Genomic DNA, 22,536 nt, shown 5'->3' on the forward strand with positions numbered 1-22,536 from the left:
CCTTTTTTTTCTTTTTTTCCCCCCCAATTATAAGAAGGCATAAATATTATATTTTGTACATAGCATAGAGGACTTCAAAGCTTTGACATTGCTGGAAGAAGAGATGGTATATAACATTTCAGATCTTTACCAAAATTAGTAAAATAAGGTTTAACAGACACAAATTTGCACTTGTGTATAAAAAAACTTAGCTAGAAAAATAAATAGATTAATAAAAAAATAATATATAATAACTGCCACTTACAACTTTGCACGCTTTGCACTTGTTGCTTTCGACGCTGGCCTGGCGTCACTTCCTAATCGGAGGGGCGGGGCGTCGTGAGGAGGCGTGGTGTCTGCGTCATCGTCGTTGCGCACATTCTCTGGGCGTCTGGAAGGGCGTAGCGACTTTGCCGGTGTCATTCATTTCAACGCGCAGCCGCTTTTAACGCCTGTCCGGGGAGTTTATACGCATTATAACATGATCAGAAACGGAATCCATACGGGTGAGGAGGATGAGGAGCTCATAAGGGGAGAGGAGGACTCCTTCAGCCGCAGCCCGGAGAAGAGGAAGCGGTTGATCCGGGTCTGGTGTGACGGCTGGTGAGTGACCTCACACACATACGGGAACGAGCACGAAGTGCGTATGCCTCTCTAAAGCATCTCTACGGTGTCTTACAATGCTTACAGTTCAACATAACAAGTTGTTTGTTGATTTTACCACGGTATTGTTACATTACCAACCAAAAGTACCTTACCGGCACCGTTGATATTACCGTGGTACAACGCTACGTACGCTACGTACAAAATATTTCATTACAGTGGTACTTTTCTACCATTTTTACATTGTATTTTTTTTTTTAAATACCATAGTATTACCACAGTATGTGTGGAACACATTGTACTATAGTGGTGTCAGATAGCAATGTCAACGTACTATATGTTCCATTACATTGAATGAATGCTATATTTATGTACTATTTATATGGTGCAGCATTGTGTTTTAAACCATACTATGGTATTAACACTATAAAACATGGTATTATTATGGCAAATGTCCAAAAAACATGGTTTCTTTTTAGTTAGTTAATCATTATTTTTCTGTGTGTATCCATGTGCTGCTTTGAAACAATCTGTATTATATAAAGTCTTATGTTAATAAGTTGACTTGTTTGTATTTGTATTTCCGTGTCCAAATATCTAGTACATAATACCACGGTACTTCTCATTAGTTATGAGGAATGATGTGTTGATATTTATTAATTAAGAAGTATATATTTGGCTTGTTACCATTGGTTGGACCTTTTTTTTGTGCATTTATTATCTCAGATCAACTGTAAATAAATAAATGTACATATTTTTTGTACGTTTGAATATAATTTTAATCAGGGCTGTCAAATGATTAATCACACACAAAATAAAAGTTTGTTTACATAATATATTTGTGTGTACTGTACACACACAAACATGTAAATATTTGCATGTATATATATTTATATCATTTATATTATATATTAATATTACACATTTTTCCTAAATATATACACATGTCGCATGTGTGTGTATTAAAATATACATAATTATTACACACACATATGTAAACACAAACTTTTATTTTGGAGGATTATTTGTGATTAAACCGCTCTAATGTTTCACATTGGGATTATATCTCTTAAACAGGTAATAGTCTATTAATAATAATAGTAATTAATTTAAAGCTGTAACAAAAATAAACAATATTTGAATAAATAAAGGGGAAAATAATAATATATAGCATGTTAGTATAACTAAAACTATTGAAAATAATAATAAATATGATGGAAAACTTAAAAAATGAGAAATGTTGCCTTGGCTAATAACTAAAATAAATAAGTTTGAAGTACTAAAAATTATTTGTGATTAAACCGCTCTAATGTTAATGTTTCACATTGGGATTATATCTCTTAAACAGATAATAGCCTATTAATAATAATAATAATAATTTATTTATTTAAAGCTGGAACAAAAATAAACAATATTTGAATAAATAAAGGGAAAAATAATAATATCTAGCATGTTAGTATTGTTAACGGAAACTAAAACTATTGAAAATAATAATAAATATGATGAATATAATAAAAAAAAAAAAAAGAGAAATGTTGCCTTGGCAAATAACTAAAATAAGTTGAAGTACTAAAAATTACTTAAAATAATAATAAAAAACTAATCAAAATGAAAAATGCATATTATAAAACTATAAAATATAAAAAAGTGCTATAATAGTATATAAATAACACTGTTGTGCATGTGATTTCTGAGAAATATTATAACTTAAAAATGAAAATGAGAAATGTTGCCTTGGCTAATAACTAAAATAAATAAGTTGAAGTACTAAAAATTACTTTAAAAAAAAATAATAATACAAATGAAAAAAGCACATTATAAAACTATATTATTATTTTGCTAATATTACTAGTATAACTATATTATAATAGTATATAAATAACACCGTTGTGCATGTGATTTCTGAGAAATATTATAGATGGGAATTATAGATATAGATAAAAAATGCAAATGCAAACAAATTTTCTGAGTTGCATTATTATTGCAATTCCATTTGGTGACACTAGAGGCTCAGAAATGACACAAAATACTGCATGAGAGAGGACATGAGACGTTTATAAATAACACCCAGCAAGGAATCATGGGAAATGAAATGGGAGATTATGTTCTCTTGTAATCGCATCGGCCCATCTAATGATATAACTGGGGGATAGGGCTCGTCCTGGTTAGATTATTTACTGTTATTTATCACATCGCCTCTGAATGCAGGTCATGTTTTCCTGACAAAGTCCACATCTGTCTCCACAGCTATGACATGGTGCACTACGGCCACTCCAACCAGTTACGGCAGGCCAAAGCCATGGGAGATTATCTGGTAGTTGGAGTACATACAGACGGTAAACTTCACACTTCACACTTCACAGATCAATACATAAACAGGGCTCGACATTAAAGGGTTGGTTCACCCAAAAATGAAAATTCTGTCATTAATTACTGACCCTCATGTCGTTGGACACCCGTCAGACCTCCGTTCATCTTCAGACACAAATGAAGATATTTTAGTGTAAAGCTGATGCTGAGAAAGGCTTCAGATAGGCCTCCATTGGCATTCAGTACATTTACACTCACAAGACCCATAAAAGGCACTAAAAACGTCGTTACAAAGTCCATCTCACCACAGCGGCTCTACAATAATTTTACGATGCGACGACAATAGTTTTTGTGCGCAAAAAAATCTAAATAACGCCTTTATCCAACTTGTTCTTGTCTTCCGTGTGTGTCTCCACGACGCATGCGCGAGAATATGAGCAGATCCGGCGTTCGGGAATCCATGAAATGCTCACTTTAGCCCCATTTTGAGAACTACGCCGAGACCTAAAGCACGATCAATGTAGAATTCAACAGCTGAGACACGCGCGTCTTCCTCTGCTCGTAAACAAATCTCTTCTGGGTCATGTGTCCGAACGCCGGATCTGCGTCATATTCTCGCGCATGCGTCGTTGAGACACACACGGAAGACAAGAACAAGCTGGATAAAGGCGTTATTTAGATTTTTTTGCGCACAAAAACTATTGTCGTCGCATCGTAAAATTATCGTAGAGTCACTGTGGTGAGATGGACTTTGTAATGACGTTTTTAGTGCCTTTTATGGGTCTTGTGAGTGTAAATGTACTGAATGCCAATGGAGGCCTATCTGAAGCCTTTCTCAGCATCAGCTTTACACTAAAATATCTTCATTTGTGTCTGAAGATGAACGGAGGTCTGACGGGTGTCCAACCACATGAGGGTGAGGAATTAATGAAAGAATTTTCATTTTTGGGTGAATTAGTTCACCCAAAAATGAAAATTCTGTCATTAATGACTGACCCTCATGTGGTTGGACACCCGTCAGACCTCCGTTCATCTTCAGACACAAATGAAGATATTTTAGTGTAAATCTGATGCTCTGAAAGGCCTCCATTGGCTCAACTTTACACTCTCAAGACCCTTAAAAGACACTAAAGACGTCGTTACAAAGTCCATCTCATTACAGCGGCTCTACAATAACTTTATGAATCGGCGACAATAGTTTTTGTGCGCAAAAAAACCCTAAATAACGACTTATATAGTGATGACGATTTCAAAACAAAGCATCATGAAGCTTCGAAGCGTTATGAATCACTGAGTCGACTCAGCGGTTTGAATCGCCAAAGTTCAGCAGTTTGCCGGTTTGACACGCGATCCGAATCATGAATCGACTCACTGATTCATAACGCTTCGAAGCTTCATGAGGCCGTGTTTTGAAATCGTCATCACTATATAAGTCGTTATTTAGGGTTTTTTTGCGCACAAAAACTATTCTCGTCTCTTCATAAAGTTATTGTAGAGCCGCTGTAGTGAGATGGACTTTGTAACTTTAGTCTTTAGTGTCTTTTAAGGGTCTTGAGAGTGTAAAGTTGAGCCAATGGAGGCCTTTCTGAGCATCAGATTTACACTAAAATATCTTCATTTGTGTCTGAAGATGAACGGAGGTCTGACGGGTGTCGAACGACAGGAGGGTGAGGAATTAATGACAGAATTTTCATTTTTGGGTGAACTAACCCTTTAATGTCCAGCCCTGATAAAGTCACTGTAATAGCCTTATATCACACGTGTTCTCTCTCACGCTCAGAGGAAATAGCCAAGCACAAGGGTCCTCCGGTCTTCACACAGGCCGAGCGGTATAAGATGATCCGCGCCATAAAGTGGGTGGATGAGATTGTGGAAGGTGCGCCGTATGTCACCACGCTGGAGACGCTGGACAAGTACAACTGTGATTTCTGTGTGCACGGAGGTGAGGGACGCCCATGAGCCGTAATCAATCTCTTGTAAGGTGGCGTATTTTACAATTCTGTGCAGTTTTATTCTTTGAAATAGACTTGTTTTGCACCAAAACGGTAGTCGTTTATATATATATATATATATTAGGGCTGTCAAAAGATTAATCGCGATTAATCGCATCCAAAATAAAAGTTTGTGTTTACATAATATATGTGTGTGTACTTTGTTAATTATTATTTATATATAAATACACACATTCATGTATAAGAAAAGAAAGACATGAACATCTTGGATGAGATGGGGCGAGTAAAATATCATTTTCATTTTTAAGTGAACTAATCCTTTAAATAAAGTCCACAAAATGTCCCCACAAAGATGGCAATATCCAAAATCCTCATCCTTGTGGGGACATTTTTTGGTCCCCAAGAGGAAAACATCTTTGAAATCAGACTAAGTGATGTTTTTTGAAAATGTAAAAATGCAGAATGTCTCCTGTGAGGGTTAGGTTTAGGGGCAGGGGCAGTGTAGGGGGATAGAAAATACAGTATGTACGGTATAAAAACCATTACGCCTATGGAAAGTCCCCATAAAAGATGAAAACCAAACGTGTGTGTGTGTGTGTGTGTGTGTGATGGGTAGGTTTAGGGGCAGGGGCAGTGTGTGTGTGTGTGTGTGTGTGTGATGGGTAGGTTTAGGGGCAGGGGCAGTGTGTGTGTGTGTGTGTGTGTGTATGATGGGTAGGTTTAGGGGCAGTGTGTGTGTGTGATGGGTAGGTTTAGGGGCAGGGGCAGTGTGTGTGTGTGTGTGTGTGTGTGTGTGATGGGTAGGTTTAGGGGCAGTGTGTGTGTGTGTGTGTGTGTGTGTGATGGGTAGGTTTAGGGGCAGTGTGTGTGTGTGTGTGTGTGTGTGTGATGGGTAGGTTTAGGGGCAGGGGCAGTGTGTGTGTGTGTGTGTGTGTGTGTGTGTGTGTGTGTGATGGGTAGGTTTAGGGGCAGGGGCAGTGTGTGTGTGTGTTTGTGTGTGTGTGATGGGTAGGTTTAGGGGCAGGGGCAGTGTGTGTGTGTGTGTGTGTGTCTGTGTGTGTGTGTGTGATGGGTAGGTTTAGGGGCAGTGTGTGTGTGTGTGTGTGTGTGTGTGTGTGTGTGTGTGTGTGTTTGTGTGATGGGTAGGTTTAGGGGCACTGTGTGTGTGTGTGTGTGTGTGTGATGGGTAGGTTTAGGGGCAGGGGCAGTGTGTGTGTGTGTGTGTGTGTGTGATGGGTAGGTTTAGGGGCAGTGTGTGTGTGTGTGTGTGTGTGTGTGTGTGTGTGTGTGTGTGTGATGGGTAGGTTTAGGGGCAGGGGCAGTGTGTGTGTGTGTGTGTGTGTGTGTGTGATGGGTAAGTTTAGGGGCAGGGGCAGTGTGTGTGTGTGTGTGTGTGTGTGTGTGTGTGTGTGTGATGGGTAGGTTTAGGGGCAGTGTGTGTGTGTGTGTGTGTGTGTGTGTGTGTGTGTGTGTGTGTGATGGGTAGGTTTAGGGGCAGGGGCAGTGTAGGGGGATAGAAAATACAGTATGTACGGTATAAAAACCATTACGCCTATGGAAAGTCCCCATAATGCATGAAAACCCAACGTGTGTGTGTGTGTGTGTGTGTGTGTGTGTGTGTGTGTGTGTGTGTGTGTGTGTGTGTGTGTGTGTGTGTGTGTGTGTGTGTGTGTGTGTGTGTGTGTGTGTGTGTGTGTGTGTGTGTGTGTGTGTGTGTGTGTGTGTGAGAGAGAAAGAGGTAACGTTAGGCTAGATGAAGTCGCACGTCTCCATTCATTCACAGAGATAGAGAAACATGCAGGATTCATATTTTTTACAGTCTTTTTGTGGCTTAATGTTCAGACACTAGTATATATCGCGACTGATTTAAGTGACCGACCAACGTTTTATTTATTCATCAAAACATTCCGTGTCATTCCGCATTATGCAGTAAATCCCGTTTGTATGACTGGATTCTGTCTGCGTTGTCCGCATCGCGGAAATTAATCCTTATGAAAGTTTAGTCAAGAGTAGTGAGCGATTTATTTTTTAGTTTGTTGGTCTTTTGTTGTTTGATAAACATTAAAACACAGACGCAGCGCCGCAGGAATATGACATATAATCTTGGATTATGCAGCAGATATTACACAGCTCAGGGCCTTCACGCAGTTCATTAATAAACCATCGGTTTGTTATATCGGCCTTTCTCATGATATAGCCGATATGCCGATGGTTGTAAATTGATCAAAAAATCGGCCGATAAATATCGGCAGCCGATACATCGGTGCATCCCTAGCGGAATGGATTAGAAAACGGTCAAACTCAACTGTTTAACTCTAGGGGAGACGGAAAATTAGCCTATTTTCAAAAATAGTGGCGTGTTCCTTTAAAGTGTGTCGGCATAGTCATTTTTACATTGAAAGAAAATTTATTTTGAAATGTCTCCCTTTAAAGCACAACATAGTTGAAATGTAGCCAAAATGGAATTGAATCTGAAATAATTTCATGTGTTTTGCTAGATGACATCACATTGACCGTGGACGGGAAGGATACCTATGACGAGGTGAAGAGAATGGGCCGATACAGGTAAAGTCTAATGGTCCTCGGACATACACCTGTGGCACACCACTGAGTTTTGACCCGAGGGTTGGGGTAACGTTTTTCATATGTGTCGTTTTCATCAACAGGGAGTGTAAACGCACACAGGGAGTGTCTACGACAGACCTAGTGGGTCGAATGCTCCTGTTAACAAAAGCGCACCACAGCAACATTGTGCGTATAATTGATCATTTATTTATCTGCGTAATGTGAAGTCTTTCTGCCAGTCCCTAATTCATATTTCCCTCTCTCTCAGGATAACACAGCCTACCAGCTCCACACGGATAACTTTGGGAAGGTGAGTAGATCTGCACATATTATTTTATAATGTATAATTATATTAAAGCTGCACTATGTAACATTTTTTCAGTAAAATATCCAAAAACCACTAGGCCAGTGTTATTGTTCAGCATAAAAAAATGAGCAGCATGAGTAAGGCACATAATCAGATGCGCAAATGTATGGATTTTGAGCACTTCATTTTCTAGAAAGTCTTTCTTTAAAATTAATTTTGTCTTGCATAAATTGTATTTTAATTTTGATCAATATTTATTCACCTATTTGGCTGTATATTTAATAAATAAGAAGCAAAACCAAGATTGTCGGGAATGTGTTGATGTGCGTAACTGGGCTGTTTTCGCGGCCTTTGAGTATTTTCTCCGGAGAAAATATATGTCGTTTAAGTCAAGTCAACTTTATTTATATAGTGCTTTTAACAATGCAGATTGTTTCAAAGCAGCTTTACAGTGTTAAACAGGAAAATAATGCAACAGAATTTTATTCAGCCGTATAGCCGTTCTGAGAGTATAAATATAATATATACTCGTATAAACCTTGGGAGAAACCAGGCTCAGTCGAGGTGCCAGTTCTCCTCTGGCCAATTAACAAACAGCGTATGATTATTATTCCGGCAACTTTACAAGTCAGGTCATAATAGATATAATATCGGAGTTATCATGCCGGAGACGGGTTTATTGAGGATGATGTGTCGATTAAACAATTATTAAAGTGCAATAATCAAAAGATCGGAGATAACACGCCATAGATGGGTTTTATTGAGGATGACATATCGGTTTAACAATTATTAAATAGGAATAATCGAACAATCGGAGTCATCACGCCAGAGACGGTTTTATTGAGGATATGTCGATTAAACAATTATTAAATAGGAATAATCGAAATATCGGAGTCATCACGCCGGAGACGGGTTTATTGAGGATGTGTCGATTAAACAATTATTAAATAGGAATAATCGAAATATCGGAGTCATCACGCCGGAGACGGGTTTATTGAGGATGTGTCGATTAAACAATTATTAAATAGGAATAATCGAAATATCGGAGTCATCACACCAGAGACGGGTTTATTGAGGATGTGTCGATTAAACAATTATTAAATAGGAATAATCGAAATATCGGAGTCATCACGCCGGAGACGGGTTTATTGAGGATGTGTCGATTAAACAATTATTAAATAGGAATAATCGAAATATCGGAGTCATCACGCCGGAGACGGGTTTATTGAGGATGTGTCGATTAAACAATTATTAAATAGGAACATTCAAAATATCGGAGTCATCACGCCGGAGACGGGTTTATTGAGGATGTGTCGATTAAACAATTATTAAATAGGAATAATCGAAATATCGGAGTCATCACACCAGAGACGGGTTTATTGAGGATGTGTCGATTAAACAATTATTAAATAGGAATAATCGAAATATCGGAGTCATCACACCAGAGACGGGTTTATTGAGGATGTGTCGATTAAACAATTATTAAATAGGAATAATCGAAATATCGGAGTCATCACGCCGGAGACGGGTTTATTGAGGATGTGTCGATTAAACAATTATTAAATAGGAATAATCGAAATATCGGAGTCATCACGCCGGAGACGGGTTTATTGAGGATGTGTCGATTAAACAATTATTAAATAGGAATAATCGAAATATCGGAGTCATCACGCCGGAGACGGGTTTATTGAGGATGTGTCGATTAAACAATTATTAAATAGGAATAATCGAAATATCGGAGTCATCACGCCGGAGACGGGTTTATTGAGGATGTGTCGATTAAACAATTATTAAATAGGAATATTCGAAATATCGGAGTCATCACGCCAGAGACGGGTTTATTGAGGATGTGTCGATTAAACAATTATTAAATAGGAATATTCGAAATATCGGAGTCATCACGCCAGAGACGGGTTTATTGAGGATGTGTCGATTAAACAATTATTAAATAGGAACATTCGAAATATCGGAGTCATCACGCCAGAGACGGGTTTATTGAGGATGTGTCGATTAAACAATTATTAAATAGGAATAATCGAAATATCGGAGTCATCACGCCGGAGACGGGTTTATTGAGGATGTGTCGATTAAACAATTATTAAATAGGAATAATCGAAATATCGGAGTCATCACGCCGGAGACGGGTTTATTGAGGATGTGTCGATTAAACAATTATTAAATAGGAATATTCGAAATATCGGAGTCATCACGCCAGAGACGGGTTTATTGAGGATGTGTCGATTAAACAATTATTAAATAGGAACATTCGAAATATCGGAGTCATCACGCCGGAGACGGGTTTATTGAGGATGTGTCGATTAAACAATTATTAAATAGGAATAATCGAAATATCGGAGTCATCACGCCAGAGACGGGTTTATTGAGGATGTGTCGATTAAACAATTATTAAATAGGAACATTCGAAATATCGGAGTCATCACGCCAGAGACGGGTTTATTGAGGATGTGTCGATTAAACAATTATTAAATAGGAATAATCGAAATATTGGAGTCATCACGCCAGAGACGGGTTTATTGAGGATGTGTCGATTAAACAATTATTAAATAGGAATATTCGAAATATTGGAGTCATCACGCCAGAGACGGGTTTATTGAGGATGTGTCGATTAAACAATTATTAAATAGGAACATTCGAAATATCGGAGTCATCACGCCAGAGACGGGTTTATTGAGGATGTGTCGATTAAACAATTATTAAATAGGAACATTCGAAATATCGGAGTCATCACGCCAGAGACGGGTTTATTGAGGATGTGTCGATTAAACAATTATTAAATAGGAACATTCGAAATATCGGAGTCATCACGCCAGAGACGGGTTTATTGAGGATGTGTCGATTAAACAATTATTAAATAGGAACATTCGAAATATCGGAGTCATCACGCCAGAGACGGGTTTATTGAGGATGTGACGATTAAACAATTATTAAATAGGAATAATCGAAATATCGGAGTCATCACGCCAGAGACGGGTTTATTGAGGATGTGTCGATTAAACAATTATTAAATAGGAATAATCGAAATATCGGAGTCATCACGCCAGAGACGGGTTTATTGAGGATGTGTCGATTAAACAATTATTAAATAGGAATATTCGAAATATCGGAGTCATCACGCCAGAGACGGGTTTATTGAGGATGTGTCGATTAAACAATTATTAAATAGGAACATTCGAAATATCGGAGTCATCACGCCAGAGACGGGTTTATTGAGGATGTGTCGATTAAACAATTATTAAATAGGAATAATCGAAATATCGGAGTCATCACGCCAGAGACGGGTTTATTGAGGATGTGTCGATTAAACAATTATTAAATAGGAATAATCGAAATATCGGAGTCATCACGCCAGAGACGGGTTTATTGAGGATGTGTCGATTAAACAATTATTAAATAGGAACATTCGAAATATCGGAGTCATCACGCCAGAGACGGGTTTATTGAGGATGTGACGATTAAACAATTATTAAATAGGAATAATCGAAATATCGGAGTCATCACGCCAGAGACGGGTTTATTGAGGATGTGTCGATTAAACAATTATTAAATAGGAATAATCGAAATATCGGAGTCATCACGCCAGAGACGGGTTTATTGAGGATGTGTCGATTAAACAATTATTAAATAGGAATAATCGAAATATCGGAGTCATCACGCCAGAGACGGGTTTATTGAGGATGTGTCGATTAAACAATTATTAAATAGGAATATTCGAAATATCGGAGTCATCACGCCAGAGACGGGTTTATTGAGGATGTGTCGATTAAACAATTATTAAATAGGAATATTCGAAATATCGGAGTCATCACGCCAGAGACGGGTTTATTGAGGATGTGTCGATTAAACAATTATTAAATAGGAATATTCGAAATATCGGAGTCATCACGCCGGAGACGGGTTTATTGAGGATGTGTCGATTAAACAATTATTAAATAGGAATAATCGAAATATCGGAGTCATCACGCCAGAGACGGGTTTATTGAGGATGTGTCGATTAAACAATTATTAAATAGGAATAATCGAAATATCGGAGTCATCACGCCAGAGACGGGTTTATTGAGGATGTGTCGATTAAACAATTATTAAATAGGAATATTCGAAATATCGGAGTCATCACGCCGGAGACGGGTTTATTGAGGATGTGTCGATTAAACAATTATTAAATAGGAATAATCGAAATATCGGAGTCATCACGCCAGAGACGGGTTTATTGAGGATGTGTCGATTAAACAATTATTAAATAGGAATAATCGAAATATCGGAGTCATCACGCCAGAGACGGGTTTATTGAGGATGTGTCGATTAAACAATTATTAAATAGGAATATTCGAAATATCGGAGTCATCACGCCAGAGACGGGTTTATTGAGGATGTGTCGATTAAACAATTATTAAATAGGAATATTCGAAATATCGGAGTCATCACGCCAGAGACGGGTTTATTGAGGATGTGTCGATTAAACAATTATTAAATAGGAATATTCGAAATATCGGAGTCATCACGCCGGAGACGGGTTTATTGAGGATGTGTCGATTAAACAATTATTAAATAGGAATATTCGAAATATCAGAGTCATCACGCCAGAGACGGGTTTATTGAGGATGTGTCGATTAAACAATTATTAAATAGGAATATTCGAAATATCGGAGTCATCACGCCAGAGACGGGTTTATTGAGGATGTGTCGATTAAACAATTATTAAATAGGAATAATCGAAATATCAGAGTCATCACGCCAGAGACGGGTTTATTGAGGATGTGTCGATTAAACAATTATTAAATAGGAATAATCGAAATATCGGAGTCATCACGCCAGAGACGGGTTTATTGAGGATGTGTCGATTAAACAATTATTAAATAGGAATAATCGAAATATCAGAGTCATCACGCCAGAGACGGGTTTATTGAGGATGTGTCGATTAAACAATTATTAAATAGGAATATTCGAAATATCGGAGTCATCACGCCAGAGACGGGTTTATTGAGGATGTGTCGATTAAACAATTATTAAATAGGAATATTCGAAATATCGGAGTCTTCACGCCAGAGACGGGTTTATTGAGGATGTGTCGATTAAACAATTATTAAATAGGAATATTCGAAATATCGGAGTCATCACGCCAGAGACGGGTTTATTGAGGATGTGTCGATTAAACAATTATTAAATAGGAATATTCGAAATATCGGAGTCATCACGCCAGAGACGGGTTTATTGAGGATGTGTCGATTAAACAATTATTAAATAGGAATAATCGAAATATCAGAGTCATCACGCCAGAGACGGGTTTATTGAGGATGTGTCGATTAAACAATTATTAAATAGGAATAATCGAAATATCAGAGTCATCACGCCAGAGACGGGTTTATTGAGGATGTGTCGATTAAACAATTATTAAATAGGAATATTCAAAATATCGGAGTCATCACGCCAGAGACGGGTTTATTGAGGATGTGTCGATTAAACAATTATTAAATAGGAACATTCGAAATATCGGAGTCATCACGCCAGAGACGGGTTTATTGAGGATGTGTCGATTAAACAATTATTAAATAGGAATATTCGAAATATCGGAGTCATCACGCCAGAGACGGGTTTATTGAGGATGTGTCGATTAAACAATTATTAAATAGGAATAATCGAAATATCGGAGTCTTCACGCCGGAGACGGGTTTATTGAGGATGTGTCGATTAAACAATTATTAAATAGGAATATTCAAAATATCGGAGTCATCACGCCAGAGACGGGTTTATTGAGGATGTGTCGATTAAACAATTATTAAATAGGAATAATCGAAATATCGGAGTCTTCACGCCGGAGACGGGTTTATTGAGGATGTGTCGATTAAACAATTATTAAATAGGAATATTCAAAATATCGGAGTCATCACGCCAGAGACGGGTTTATTGAGGATGTGTCGATTAAACAATTATTAAATAGGAATAATCGAAATATCGGAGTCTTCACGCCGGAGACGGGTTTATTGAGGATGTGTCGATTAAACAATTATTAAATAGGAATATTCAAAATATCGGAGTCATCACGCCAGAGACGGGTTTATTGAGGATGTGTCGATTAAACAATTATTAAATAGGAATAATCGAAATATCGGAGTCTTCACGCCGGAGACGGGTTTATTGAGGATGTGTCGATTAAACAATTATTAAATAGGAATAATCGAACAATCGGAGTCATCACGCCGGAGACGGGTTTATTGAGGATGTGTCGGTTAAACAATTATTAAATAGGAATAATCGAAATATCGGAGTCATCACGCCGGAGACGGGTTTATTGAGGATGTGTCGATTAAACAATTATTAAATAGGAATAATCGAAATATCGGAGTCATCACGCCAGAGACGGGTTTATTGAGGATGTGTCGATTAAACAATTATTAAATAGGAATAATCGAAATATCGGAGTCATCACGCCAGAGACGGGTTTATTGAGGATGTGTCGATTAAACAATTATTAAATAGGAATAATCGAAATATCGGAGTCATCACGCCAGAGACGGGTTTATTGAGGATGTGTCGATTAAACAATTATTAAATAGGAATAATCGAAATATCGGAGTCATCACACCGGAGACGGGTTTATTGAGGATGTGTCGATTAAACAATTATTAAATAGGAATAATCGAAATATCGGAGTCATCACGCCAGAGACGGGTTTATTGAGGATGTGTCGATTAAACAATTATTAAATAGGAATAATCGAACAATCGGAGTCATCACGCCGGAGACGGGTTTATTGAGGATGCCGTGCCGATGAGGCAATTTCAGGGGGAGATGTTAAATTATGTTTAACGACATAAGATCTTGTTATTACGACATACTTGAATGGAAAAAAATATGTAGGCCCTATGTGGGAGCAATGCGCGACCGTATCAGGTGACCTGTAAATGCGAAAAACTGTTTCCATTGCAGTTTTGCGAAAAGGACCTTTTTCGAATTGCCTGAACAACTACCTCATGCGAGCGTAAAAATTTGACGCATTTCCATTGGGCGTATTTTCAATTCGCAATTTCAAATGGCGCAATTTTACGGGTAATGGGAACGCAGCTAAAGTCTCTGGATTTTAACATTCTTGGAAAAATTTGCTAATGTAAGTACACAAGTCCTCAAAATATATAACTCTGTTCTAGCGTTTTTGGGATATTTGAATCCAAAAATCGTACATATCGCGCCTTTAAAAAAATAACATACACTGTTAATTTGAATCCCTTGGCTTTTTCAAATGCAAATCTTTGGTTGATCTGCTCTCCTCAGGGTCCTAAAGGCCACAGCCCTTGGACTGGCGTCTCTCAGTTCCTGCAGACTTCTCAGAAGATCATCCAGTTCGCCTCAGGAAAAGAACCGCAGCCAGAAGACACCATCATATACGTGGCCGGAGCTTTCGACCTTTTCCGTATCCTTTTAAAATCCTTCACGCTTGCCTTCTGAAGACGTCCAGAAAGTGGGAGAAATCATGAAAAGTTCGGTTTAAGGGTGTATTGGCCTTGACTATCTGGCCCATATAGACATCGGTCATGTGGATTTCCTCGAAACTGTTCACAAACAAGCAGAGAAACCTTACGTCATTGTCGGACTGCACTTTGACCAGGTGCGTCTCATGAAAACACACACACACACACACTTTTACAGACCATCATTGTGCTTGACAATAGGGCAAAAGTTGATGTAGAAAGCCGTTTTTAATTCCTGGTGATCAATTTTGATTGATCATGTGATTCAGGATCTCACACACAAACCTCTGTACTTCATGACCTTCAATGTCTAAGTTCCCTAAAATGCGAATACCATACACAGTACAGTTATGATTACTACAATAATGCAATAGTTTTGAAAAAGTACTAGTTCAGTATTACACTGTTATTGTGTCTGTAACTTACATGTGAAATCTAGCACGATATGCAATAAATGTTTTTGTTATTGTCCTGATTATTAAGTCTATTCATGTTATTGATTTGTAGGAAGTGAACCGCTACAAAGGGAAGAACTACCCCATCATGAATATTCATGAGAGAACTTTGAGTGTGCTGGCATGCAGAGTGAGTGCATAATTTAACGTCTCCTCCAATCATCTCTCTGCATTTCGCATCAAGGAGTGCATAAATTATTGATTTGCATAAATTACTGACTTCTCCAGTCAGTTCCCATTTTATTAGGTTGCGTATATCAAGTTGTTCTTGTCTTCTTGACACTCTTGTTTAAGAACAATGGGCCATTGTGTTTAGAGAGAGGGAGTTATGTTACAAAAAAAAGAAGAGAAGAATCTGGGCTGGAACATCTCAAGGTCAAAAGTATCGCAAGCTATGAAAACAGTTCATTTGTTCTGCATGTTTAGGAGATGCCTATTACACTATAGCCTAGTTTACAAACCCTCTTTCATCCACACACACTCTCACGGATCAGCATAGCTAAAGCATGACGTGGAGCTGCTGGTATATCAGTAACATGCAGTGAAACTCCAGACCTCCCTCACACTGGGAGAGCTATGCTAACCATACACGCATGCCTTTCTGAAGAATGCCCCAGTGGATGATGGGAGGTTTTAGGATTTGTGAAGTTCAGCTGATTTAGGCAATTTTCGGGACTGAGTACTTTGAACTTAACGGGTTAGTTCGCACAAACATGAAAATTAGCCCATGATTTACTCACACTCAAGTCATCTTAAGTGTGTATGACTTTCTTCTTTCAGACGAACACATTCAGTTACATTGAAACAATCCTTGCTAATCCAAGCTTTATAATGGCAGTGAATGATGGGTCATTTTTGAAGTCCATAAAAGTGCATCTGTCCATTTTAAAAGTGCATCATAAAAGTGCATCTGGCCATCATAAAAGTGCATCTATCCATCATAAAAGGGCATCTATCCATCATAAAAGGGCATCTATCCATCATAAAAGTGCATCCGTCCATCATAAAAGGGCATCCATCCATCATAAAAGGGCATCTATCCATCATAAAAGTGCATCCGTCCATCATAAAAGGGCATCTATCCATCATAAAAGGGCATCTATCCATCATAAAAGTGCATCCGTTCATCATAAAAGTGCATCCATCCATCATAAAAGTGCATCCGTCCATCATAAAAGTGCATCCATCCAACATAAAAGTGCATCTGTCCATCATAAAATTGCATCCGTCCATCATAAAAGTGCATCCATCCAACATAAAAGTGCATCTGTCCATCATAAAATTGCATCCGTCCATCATAAAAATGCATCCGTCCATCATAAAAGTGCATCTAACCATCATAAAAGTGCATCCATCCATCATAAAAGTGCATCCGTTCATCATAAAAGTGCATCCATCCATCATAAAAGTGCATCCGTTCATCATAAAAGTGCATCCGTTCATCATAAAAGTGCATCCGTTCATCATAAAAGTGCATCTGTCCATCATAAAAGTGCATCTGTCCATCATAAAAGTGCATCCGTTCATCATAAAAGTGCATCTGTCCATCATAAAATTGCATCCGTCCATCATAAAATTGCATCCGTCCATCATAAAAATGCATCCGTCCATCATAAAAGTGCATCTGTCCATCATAAAAGTGCATCTATCCATCATAAAAGTGCATCTGTCCATCATAAAAAAGTGCATCTATCCATCATAAAAGTGCATCTATCCATCATAAAAGTGCATCTATCCATCATAAAAGTGCATCCGTCCATCATATAACTGCTCCACACGGCTCCAGGGGTTAAAAAACTAGCTTCCGACCGCCGGAAGCTAGTTATTTTAATCTATAAAGTTTTAAATATGGATATTTTCCTTACACAAACATGCCACTTCGCTTCAGAAGGCCTTTATTAACCCCACAGAGCCGTGTGGAGCAGTTATATGATGGATAGATGCACTTTTATGGAAAAATGACCCAACAATTCACTGCCATTATAAAGCTTGGATTAGCCAGGATTGTTTTAATATAACTCTGTGTTCGTCTGAAAGAAGATTGTCATACACACCTAGGATGACTTATGGGTGAGTAAATCATGGGGTCTTTTTCATTTTTAGGTGAACTATCCCTTTAAAGACCCCCTGTAGTGAAAATCAAGTTTTTAACTGTGTTTATTATATGCTTCAAGACAAACCGTGCGCAAATTCATAAGTCAACACCAATGCTGAGTATTTTCTTTTTAAAACGGCAGTGAACCAAAGACGGTCTCAAAAATGTGGTTGTAACCAATCACGTCAACGTGAGGGCGGGCTTTAGCTTATCATTAACTCAATATTTTTCTGTTAATATGTAAAATTGGGTACATTTAGCAATATAGCGGGTGTATATTACGATGTTATTATGAACTATATGCCTTTCTCCACTAATGTTCTAAGTTGTTAGCAACACATTATTAGCTTAGTCAAGTCAAAGACTAATCATGTTAATTAGTAGCCACGTTTACATGCGCACTTTTTGTCATTCCGATTAAAATCATTCCGATTGAAAGATTCGGTGGACTGTTTACATGAGACGTTATCTAAACCGATCGGTGTTTACATGTGCTGACTTTCGGTAGGAATCATTTTGTGACATGCGCACACAGTTTGTCTGCCGCCTCAGATTCGTTACGTATCGTGGATCAATAATTCTGTGTTGGTAATTTTAATATTTATTTATTTTTCTGTGGGCGGACATGCAGTAGTTTAACCTAATTTATGTCCTATACAATGGCTATTTCAACAGCTGTGAATGATGAATGCGGAATCAAAAATGAATTCAATTCATTTATTTTGAAAAACACAAAATTAACAATAAAATGCACTCAAATTATTAATAAAAACATAGGATATACGGTGAAACATGAATGAAGCATTCAAGACGTGCTCAGCATCATTACTAGTAGGCCTAGTACTAAAGATATATATTTCAGATGATTAAGGAAAGATACCATAATCACAAAGGTATACATATTAACAAAAGTAATTAAAGTAGACTGTGGGTAATGTTACTTAACAAATTTGAAGCAGTTGTTGAATTTTTTTTTTTATAGCTAACTTAACTAACGAGAAACAGAGCAGCTTGAATGTTCCTCGTTGAAATGGCAGCTCTCAACGGCCACCAGGACTTGTACAGTTTTATAAAAGCTATTTATTATTTGTCGTAAAGTGTAAGAATCACCTCAGAAAAATAAATTATTCTGTCAGGCGCAGTTGAAGCCGATAGGACAAACGCTGTCAAGATGAGATGCTGTAGCCTGGCTATGTCTGTGTCATTATTCAAACATCATGTTCATAACATGTTACGAAATAAAACGTTTAATACCTCAGAAAAATGAACTTTCCTCTCTTGTCAACATTAGCCTGGTGTGAGTGCGGCGCGCGCTCTTCAGTTGTGGAGGCGCGCGCTGTATATCACGTCACAGAAAGACCTGCACTCAAAGTAATCGGATTAGATCGTTTACATGGTGGAATTTTTCGTTTGATCGGTTCGTGAAAAGGTTTATCCCACCCCTCTCAAACCCATTACAATTTCATTCGGTTTGGCCATTTTTATTCCGATTGAGGTGTTTATATGGAGTATTTTTATTCGGATTGGACTTTTAAACCGATTACAGTGCTCCATGTAAACGCACCTACTGTTATGTGTCCGACTCTGTAAAGAGCGATAACATTGTGCAGCGTTTACTACAGTAACTTGAGTAAAGTTGAGCAAGTGGATCTCTGAGCTGGTGCGAGTGAGTGGAGGCAGAGCTCATTTGCATATTCAATGCTCCGCGTTTACTAAATGAGGCAGAGTTACAGTAAAGCTATTTTAAGGCATGAAAAGTTATTTTAACAGGATTTTTTTAAATATGTCATTTTGGTGATCAAAGATTTGAGTTTTAAGTGATAAAATGTACTACAGATACAGATATTTACTACAAATAAATTACTTATTTACCATAAGACTATGGAACTTGAGGAACATGTAGAACATTTATAACTTGAACCTGGAGAACTTACATTAGAACTTGGCAAACTAGAACAGGAGGACTTTGAGTTTGGAGAACCCTAGGAACTTAAAACCTAAAGAAATGAAAAGTTAGACCATGTAGAACTTTGGAACTTAGAGAATGTACAACTTAAAGAAATTAGAGCTGGAATGTAAAACTTAGGGAACTTAGAACTATGGAACTGGAGACATTTGTGAGCTTGGAGAACTCTGTAAAAACATAAGTTAGAGAACTTAAATCCTAAAGACATTACAACTATTGAGGACCTGGAAAACTTATGTTAGAACTATAAAACTGCACTCTAAAAAAAAAGTCTCGTAATCATAAGGGAACCTTTTTTAGTGCTATATAGCACCAATTTTGGTGCTTCAGTGGTTCTTCAGAGGTGCTATATATCACCTTAGTCAAAGAACCGGTGAAGAACCGCTGAAGAACCACTGAAGAACCAAAAATGGTGCTATATAGCACTAAAAAAGGTTCCCCTATGATTACGAGCCAAGAACTATTTTTGGTACAATATAGAACCTTTTTTTTTTTAGAGTGTGGTAGGTTTCTAGAAATAAGAACCTAAAGCAATTACAGTTTAACAAGTACAAGAATGTGGAACCTGGGAAGTGTAGAACTTTAGAAATTAGAACTTGGAGAACTATTGAACTGGAGAATTTCTAGAAACCCAGTTACAACTTAAAGAAGGTAGAAACTACACACTCTAGAACTTTCTGTTCTAGAAGATTTTACTGTAGAACTTTAGAGTTTAGTTTATGCTTGTTCAACTGTGAGTTTTTGTGGTTCTCTTGTCTTCAGTATGTGTCGGAGGTTGTGATCGGGGCCCCGTACGCAGTAGGAAAAGATCTTCTGGATCACTTCAAGGTACGGTTCTAAAGCAACTTTACATTGTTCATTCATCGTGGTGAATAAGAAACTTAGTTTCAATGTAAGCCCCTTCCAGACACAATAACACAATAAAAGCCTTTGAGTGTGAAGAGAACGAGGTTTGTGTGATTCACACAGTACGATATTGAGGCATAAAGCTGTGTGTGTGTGTGTGTGTGTGTGTGTGTGTGTGTTGTGGTACTGCTCTGGGACAGCAGCCAATGCAAAGGCTTTGGTGACAGGCCACTATTTCAGCAATTCTGTGTTGTTGTTCTCCGGGAACAATCTAGAGATTTACAGCTCTCCTCTTTAACCAGAAGTTATAGAGAGTTCAACCACGCATTACAGTTTAACTTTAGAGGACTTAACAGAGAGTTTGGGACATTTTGTCCCGAAAGGTACAAAGAGTGCAAAATATATTGGTGACCTTATCAATTCATTGGATGTTTTTTTTTGTCAAATGTATATGTAGGATAATTACTATGCATTTTTATATTGGTGCATGTGATAAAATGTATTTGTGTATATACACTATATTGCCAAAAGTATTGGGACGCCCCTCCAAATCCCTGAATTCAGGTGTTCAATCCCTTCATGGCCACAGGTGTATAAATCAAACACTAGGGGTCAGCGCATGCTGAGGGTCACAGAGTCAAGAGCTCCAGACCTCCAAACTCCTGTGGCCTTCAGATGAGCTCAAGAACAGTGTGTAGAGCTTCATGGAATGGGTTTCCAGCTCATCCAAGCCTTATATCAACTACTGCAATGCAAAGTGTGGGATAAAGCGCGCCACCACTGGACTCTAGAGCAGTGAGACGTGTTCTCTGAGTGACCAATCACGCTTCTCTCTGACAATCCCATGGGCGAGTCTGGGTTTGGCGGTTGCCAGGAGAACGGGACTTGCCTGACTGCATTGTGCCAAGTGTGAAGTTTGGTGGAGGGGGATTATGGGGTGGGGTTGTTTTTCAAGGGTTAGTTCCAGTGAAAGGAACTCTTAATGCTTCACCAAGACATTATGGACAATTTCATGCTCCCAACTTTATGGGAACAGTTTGTGGATGAGCTCCTGTCCCAGCATGCACCAGTGCACAAAGCGTCTCCATAAAGACATGATGAGGAGTTTGGTGTGGAGGAACTGGAGTCCTGACCTCAACCCGATAGAACAGCTTTGGGATGAATTAGAGCGGAGACTGAGAGCCAGGCCTTCTCGTCCAACATCACAAATGAAGAATCCCCATAAACGCACTCATAAACCTTGAGGAAAGAAGAGCAGAAGAGTCCATATTAAACCCTACGGATTAAGAATGGGATGGCATTAGTCCCAAAACTTTTGGCTATATATATATATATATACATTTAAATGCTAGTGAAAAGTTTCTTTATCTTATTAAATTATACGATATACATAAGAAATTTGGTACTGAAAAAAATATGGGGAAACAATATCTGTTATTATCTGCTTTATTTTTATTTTTTTTAATTTAATTAAAAAATGAAAACATTTTCAAAAAATATATATTAAAGCATTAAACTTATAGCTTTTCTATATTAAAATATTTTAAAACCTGATTTTAATCCATTTAATTATAATTTTTTAACATTTAGATTTAACCGTAATGCTCTACTCATCGTTTTTTGTTTTGTTTTTGAGATTCTTTTCTATTCTTTTTGGCATTATTTTAATTTCTAGAGAACTAAACTTATACACATCTTTTCATCAGAATATTTTAGTACCTGATTTTACCATTTTAGATATATTCGTAATGCTCTACTTGTTATTTTTAATATAGCCTAATATCAGTACCAAATTTCCAAAGCACTAAACTAATTTCCATCTTTTTGTTTTTACATTAAGCATATTTTAATACCTGCTTTTAAATCAAGTTTTAATTATCATTTGTAAATTTTAGATTGGCACTCTAGTTTGAACTGTTATGATTTATGTATGTGATAATCATCTCAACTTCACACAGCAGAATCTGCATTGAT

At 37.7% G+C, this 22,536-nt stretch overlaps 1 protein-coding gene across 1 annotated transcript in view; it reads left to right on the top strand.

Moving 5' to 3' along the window:
* The first annotated feature begins 302 nt into the window (after positions 1-302).
* pcyt2 (phosphate cytidylyltransferase 2, ethanolamine) overlaps positions 303-22,536 on the top strand; it is a 24,166-nt gene continuing 1,932 nt past the window's right edge. Inside the window, exons 1-10 of the mRNA XM_079808176.1 lie at positions 303-582; positions 2,830-2,918; positions 4,673-4,834; positions 7,343-7,409; positions 7,511-7,595; positions 7,678-7,719; positions 15,004-15,142; positions 15,255-15,337; positions 15,708-15,785; positions 20,479-20,544. Coding sequence (XP_079664302.1) covers positions 461-582; positions 2,830-2,918; positions 4,673-4,834; positions 7,343-7,409; positions 7,511-7,595; positions 7,678-7,719; positions 15,004-15,142; positions 15,255-15,337; positions 15,708-15,785; positions 20,479-20,544 — 933 coding nt within the window. The 5' untranslated portion in view covers positions 303-460. The remainder of the gene's footprint in view (positions 583-2,829; positions 2,919-4,672; positions 4,835-7,342; positions 7,410-7,510; positions 7,596-7,677; positions 7,720-15,003; positions 15,143-15,254; positions 15,338-15,707; positions 15,786-20,478; positions 20,545-22,536) is intronic.

The sequence above is a fragment of the Gobio gobio genome (assembly GCF_949357685.1).
Source record: "Gobio gobio genome assembly, chromosome: 24".
Lineage (NCBI taxonomy): Eukaryota > Metazoa > Chordata > Actinopteri > Cypriniformes > Gobionidae > Gobio > Gobio gobio.